We start from the raw sequence: 6525 nt of genomic DNA, 5'->3' as shown, positions 1-6525 counted from the left end.
TACCCATTTATTATTTTACTTTACTGTAGTATTTTACCTATTTCCTATGTCTACCTTTTTATTTAAAATTAATAAAATAAATTTAATAAAATTGTATGATTCATGATTCATTAAGTGAACATGTGGTTGTCAAGTAAACTATTCAAACAATTATTTTAGGTGATGAGCAGAAAAAAAATCTATTTTTCAGCACATCAGCAGAAAAAAAAAATACTTCTAAAGAAAGAAAAAAAAAAGCTACATATGTATTTATTTTCACATAGTGTCGGAAATAGTTTTATATCAAACCCATTTTATAATTATGGTTCACTTTTTTCATGTATCACATCGTCAAATCTGTACAAATTTATGTTTACATTAAATTGTGATGTTCACATAACAAATCATATGTTTTTTTCAATAAAATTGACACATTTTGTGGACAAGTATTTTTTATAATAATATATAACATTTTTTTTAAAAATAGACTAAAGTGTAAAGTGCACTATTTAATCCAAAGGCATTTGTTTTTAATAGATTAAATCATCAACATTCGTAAAATGAAAATTAATTATATTAATAATTTAAATATATATTACTTATTTTATAATGAAATGATAGAGACTAAAATAAAAAATTATTTTCTTTTATGAATTTAGATATAAGAGCTAAAATAAATTAAAAATTATTTTTAAAGATGAAAATAGATAAAAATAGTTTAACCATAGAGATTAAAATAAGTGTAGATTAAACTGTAAATATTTTAAAAGTAGTAGCTAAATGGGTTATTAACAACAAACTATCTTCTCTCTTAATTGGTTCTTGACTGAATATATATATATTTTTAGTCAGATATATTTTTTTAATTTTTTTTTTAAAAACCTAGACAATTGTATATATGTTTTTTTTTAGTTAAAAGATGTTGACATGACGAATAACCAGTGAGGTGAAAACGACATGAAAATTAATAAATTTTTAAAAGATAAAAGTAATAAATACATTAATGCAATAAATTATAAATTTTTGAGAAGATAAAATAATAAAATATAATAAAATACACGATAATGAATGCAAATCATATGAAGAAAATACAAAATAAATAATACTGTTAAATTAAGAAAAATACACACAATAGTAAAATTCAATAGTCTAAATTATAAAAGTTAAAAAAAAAATATTGCAAAAACAAACCTAATAAAAAGGTAGACATAATAATAAAATACTATCATAATATGCAATATGTGAATATCTCTTATAATAATATATATTATTATAAATATTTAAGTAGGTTAAATGAAAATAAAAGTTTGATTACTATTCACAATATGAAATTTCTACGTATTAATAACTTATAATATTCAAAGAAAATGAAACAATGGAAATGAAAATGACATATAGAAAAAACTAACAAAGCTGCAGTCATAACAAAGTTCTCACTATACATACTATATGCCGATACCTAAAACTCATAGGGATTAATATATGGAAACTTTGTTAACCAATTAATAAGCACACGTGTAACAAATTCTTTATTCCAATATTAAAAGATTAACAATGAATTTAGTTATTACATTTCTTTCTTTCCTTAAAATATAAATATATAAAAAATAAAAAAAATAAAAGAGGAAGCTTCGCGGAAATTGCACTAACCTGCTGTGCTGACAACCCTACATGCTTATTTATAATATTTCTCTTCTGTTGTGGCTTGCTATCATCACACACCTTCATTCACTCATTCGGTTAGGTGCCACCTTGTCTTCCCATAAAAGATTTTTTATTAGTCAAATTTATAATTTTCTTGTAATTTAGAAGTCCAAAGTTTTCAGGTGTTGAAAATGGAGGTGATGGAGAATGGTGGTGGTGCAAACATGAAGGGGTTGTTGAACAAGGAGATGAGACATGGAAGAACAGCACATAACATGTCATCTTCTTCACTGCGAAAAAAATCCGACCTAACTCTTGTGTCTAAGATTAGTTGTGGTCCTCTAAAAGACATGTTGGTGAACATTCAAGAGGTTGTTTTGGGAACCAAACTCTCTATTCTCTTCCCAGCTGTTCCAATTGCCATTGTTGCTCAATGCTATGGATTTGGAAGAGTGAGTTCTCTTCTGGTTTTTCTGGATTTTCACACCATTTTTCACCTGATAAGTTTGAGTTCTTATCATATGATTATCATATGTGTAACTGAACAATATTGAATGTTTCCTATGAAATTAGCATGATCTTCCAACATTTCTCTTTTCAACCCTTTCTTCTTCTGTCTTATGTATGGTTTGAAAAGAAAGTAATGCATGAATGGAAATGAACACTGATTATTTCTACCCTTCATTCTTTTAATGTAGAATGTGAATCAATCAGTGTGTATTCTTGAATCATTACATCATTACATTTCATATAATTTAGTTGAGTTTTATGAAGTTTTTTTTTTTTTTGTTGATAAATTAAAAGGGTTAAAGATAATTCTAGTGTCATAAATTGACCCATAGAATCTACAAATTCTTGTCTGGTGGGTACAAAAGCAAGTACAGAAGTTAAAATGTTACAGGACACATGGATTGAAGATATTCTTTAGTACAAGTCAAATCTCCTTTTTACTTTTTATTCCAATAATGCATCTTTATCACTCATTTTCCTTCCTTCTTTTTTTCAATTTTCCTCTTTTCTTATTCTTTATCTGTGCTATATGTCATTTTTAATTAAATTCTTCTATGAAACCATTTATGTATATATTTTTTGAACTATGATTCCGTTTTATCCAAATCATGGATAGAAAATGACAGTTGTCCTTATGTATGTCACTTTAAAAATAATTTATATTATAATTTGGAAGATTTTAACAAGTTAATCCTTTAATACTTTTTTATTAAGCTTTATGTATATACATATATATTTACTCTAAAAGTTTTCTCTTACCACTTTTAATAATTATAGTACTTTTTCGTTAGAGGGAGAAAAATAATTAAAGTATCTATGTGGTGATAATATATACAAATGCATAATTTCTTTTTCTTTTTTTAGAAAAGTGTAGTATTCAGTGGTTGGATTATCTAATAATAATCACTTTCTTTTTGTTTCTTACAGCCATGGGTTTTCGCATTGAGCTTATTGGGGCTTACCCCACTTGCAGAAAGACTCAGTTTCTTGACAGAGTAAGAAAATCATGACATGATTGTTCCATTCTTTTTGTTTATAGCTGGATTCTACATTAATCATTTTTTATTATTCTGTAAATTTTTCCTTTACCCTTTTATGTTTGTTTACTGATTCTTCTTCTTCCATTTGTTACCTTGGTATTTGGTACTTCAAAATTTGCAGACAAATTGCTTGCTACACTGGTCCCACAGGTACGTTGGGAGTATCCATAATTGTATGTTCTACTAGAACATGTTCTTTCTTTTCAAGTTTTCCACTGTCAGTGTACTGTTATGTTTTCTTTAATTTAGACTAAATATGAATTTCACTTTATTATCATAAAAAAAAAATTACAATGTTTCTTATTTCTTTGTTTTTTTCATACATTATTGATCTTTTCTAACTAATATTTTTCCAATAATAAAATGCAAGACTATATAATTGATTGTCATGATATTTAAGTCTTATTGTGTTTCTTTTTCTACAGTGGGAGGACTTATGAATGCAACATGTGGGAATAGTACAGAGCTCATTATAGCAATTTTTGCCCTTAGCCATAATAACATTGCTTTGGTCAAATATTCTCTTCTGGGTTCTGTAATTTCTAATCTTCTTCTGGTTCTTGGAACCTCTCTATTCTGTGGAGGCCTTGTAAACCTTAGACAGGAACAGAAATATGATAGAGTAAGACCCTTCAATCCATTAAAAAAATTTAGGTTTAATAGGTTTTTTTTCTTTTACAATATTTGAGGATCTTATTGGATGTAATTTCTTGAATTTTGATTTGAATTTAGTTTCTATTTTATTTGAAAGGAGTCAACGTATTAAATTGATGTTAACATTGGTCGATAGATTATTACAGGAGTGATTTTAAGTTTTTTCAAACTTTCACTCTCTCACTTTTTCATTCTCTACTCATAGCACCTCTTTCTACTCATAGCGCCTATGGTGTTACGATGAGTAAAAAAAATATAGTGAAAGATTGAAAAAGTCAAAAGTTATTACACTTCGTCATTTTTTTAAAAAGGTGTCAACATCAATTTAATATAGAAGAGACAATTTTGACTACTTTTAAATAAAATAGAAAATGAAAAAGAAAAAGAAGGTTAAGAATCACATTGAATAAACTCTTGAAATCTTCAAATATTGGCACTAAATCACCCACTAAGCCAAACTTTTGTTCATGAATTGCCTATCTTATTTTGAGGTGAAGTAATAATGACTAGTGTTAATTAGAGTGTTGAATGTTTTGCAAATTTTCTTGCAGAGACAAGCAGATATGAACTTGCTTATGCTGTTTGTGGCATTGCATTGCCACTTGCTGCCAATGTTGTTCCATTATGCTGGTGCCTCAGAAGGTGTCACTGCAGAATCATCTCTGCAGTTGTCAAGAGCTGCTAGCATTATCATGGTGATAGCATATTTTGCCTACCTTGTGTTCCAGCTTTGGACTCACAGAACACTATTTGAAGACCACGATGTAAGCTTTCTTTGATTTTGAAATGATGAGGCTAATGATGATTCTTCTTCATGTCAATGTGTAAATAGTAGTTGTCATCATGCATCTTGCAGCAAAATGAAGAAGAGGGTGACACTGATTCAGATGAAGCAGTGATAGGATTCTGGAGTGGGTGTGTTTGGCTGGTGGGGATCACTGTGATTATTGCAGTGCTGTCTGAATATGTGGTGGAAACAATTCAGGTAATTGACTTCTTTTTCTTTCTCAGTTTATTTTACAAATTGCAAATCAATAACAAATTATCTTAGCTACTCTTTTTAAAGTATTTATCATCTATGACCACCTGTGATTAATGTGACTGTGTTTTCTTATGACTGTTTTGGAGTCTGTGTATATCATAATCTGTTATACTATCAGCTGATAGTGATGAAAAAAATATGTGAAATTGAACAGGATGCATCTAATTCATGGGGTATATCTGTTAGCTTCCTCAGCATAATCTTGCTTCCAATAGTTGGTAATGCAGCAGAACATGCTGGAGCAATCATATTTGCTTTCAAGAACAAACTGGTATCAAGTTTTATGAAATTCTGATACTTTTCATTTATTACATAAATTGCTTGCCTGAAATATGATTCAAATCATTTGTGCACATTCTTATGTGTTTAATTTCCTGAGACTAACATAATGATGGTGCTGCAGGACATTTCTTTGGGTGTTTGTCTGGGTTCTGCAACTCAAATTAGCATGTTTGTGGTAAGCATTCACCTTGAAAATAGTGAATGTTTAGTTGGATGAATAAAAATTTTCATTAAGCAAGTGTTATTACAATGTAGGTTCCCCTTTGTGTGATTGTTGCTTGGATTCTGGGAATTCAAATGGACCTCACCTTCAACCTCTTAGAAACAGGTTCACTTGCTTTGGCAATAATAACCACAGCTTTCACATTACAGGTATACTAATTTTACAAATTTGAGATATACACTAATTCTAATTTTATGTTAAAGTTTAGAGATTGAAAACATATTTAACCCTAAATTATAATTTATGTTGGTACAACAGAAAGATTGATCGAGTATTTCTTCCATTGTAGGATGGAACTTCTCATTACATGAAAGGCCTTGTGCTCTTCCTGTGCTACATTATTATTGGGGCATGCTTTTTCGTACAAAGAACATCCTCTGGTAAGCATAATAAACATTATCAATCTGTGTATTTATGTACTGTCTGAAATTACAATTCATTCATCAAATTGTCACTCTTTTTCCCAGACCAAATTAATGCTTCTAGCATAATGCTCAAATCAGCAAGGGAAGAAGTTTTCAGAGCTTAATGGGTAAATTCATGTTCTCTATATGCATGCAGATATATAATGTTTTTGTGTGCATTCAAAGAGTGTATGAAATTAGCTTCGAGCATTTCTTTGCAGGCATTTGTGACTGTTTTTGGTGTGAGATAAAGAGTTGGAGCTTCCAAACTTTGAACAAGATTCAATGCATTTGTTATTTGTTCATTTGTGATTCCCAGCCAAAGAGATGAAGAAGTTTTGCACTCCAATCTATTTGGTTGTTTCTGTATATAGTTCTCTTGAAAGGATTTTTCTTTTTCAAGAATTCTTTTGCATAATGTTGTAGAGACAGAGTTGTCTGTGACATGATTCTCAAATAAATTAAGAACTGTTATTTGGAATCTGTGGTCACATAAGCAAGAGCTTTTCCTCATGATAGCAATCTTTTCTCTTTTTATAAGAAAAGAAAGAAGTAAGAGCCACCTTTTGATTTTGATTGTCCACACGAAAGAGAAACAGAGAAAACATAGAAAAAATTTGTAAAACCACATTGTGAGCCACACATTAATGGTGTGTTTGATATAGCAAAGTTACTATTCAGGAGTTTTGAGTTTTGAGTGCATTTGGAGTGAGAAAATTGTGAGATGAAGATAAAATGTTGGGATTT

The 6525-nt window shown here is 29.1% G+C and overlaps 1 protein-coding gene across 3 annotated transcripts; it reads left to right on the top strand.

Moving 5' to 3' along the window:
- Window positions 1–1639: 1639 nt before the first annotated feature.
- LOC114166105 (vacuolar cation/proton exchanger 3-like) lies at window positions 1640–6259 on the top strand. 3 transcript variants are annotated; one of them, XM_028050764.2, is made up of 13 exons: window positions 1640–1723; window positions 1806–2075; window positions 3061–3128; window positions 3295–3323; window positions 3599–3795; window positions 4379–4591; window positions 4684–4812; window positions 5024–5140; window positions 5273–5326; window positions 5407–5523; window positions 5664–5754; window positions 5842–5906; window positions 6000–6259. In XM_028050764.2, exons 2-12 carry the CDS (start codon window positions 1815–1817, stop codon window positions 5901–5903), a joined length of 1338 nt encoding a protein of 445 aa, XP_027906565.1. In that variant the 5' UTR covers window positions 1640–1723; window positions 1806–1814; the 3' UTR covers window positions 5904–5906; window positions 6000–6259. The 3 variants fall into 3 exon arrangements, with proteins under 3 accessions (XP_027906565.1, XP_085523709.1, XP_085523710.1); XM_085667583.1 differs by having other exon boundaries at window positions 1700–2075; XM_085667584.1 differs by having other exon boundaries at window positions 1700–2075; window positions 5980–6259.
- The last annotated feature ends 266 nt before the right edge of the window (window positions 6260–6525 follow it).

This window comes from Vigna unguiculata, chromosome 10, assembly GCF_037176805.1.
Source record: "Vigna unguiculata cultivar grain cowpea cultivar isolate G323 ecotype 2 chromosome 10, ASM3717680v1, whole genome shotgun sequence".
In the NCBI taxonomy this organism is placed as follows: Eukaryota; Viridiplantae; Streptophyta; class Magnoliopsida; order Fabales; family Fabaceae; genus Vigna; species Vigna unguiculata.
The sequence above is the reverse complement of the archived record's forward strand: the minus strand, read 5'-3'. Positions and strand labels throughout refer to the sequence as shown.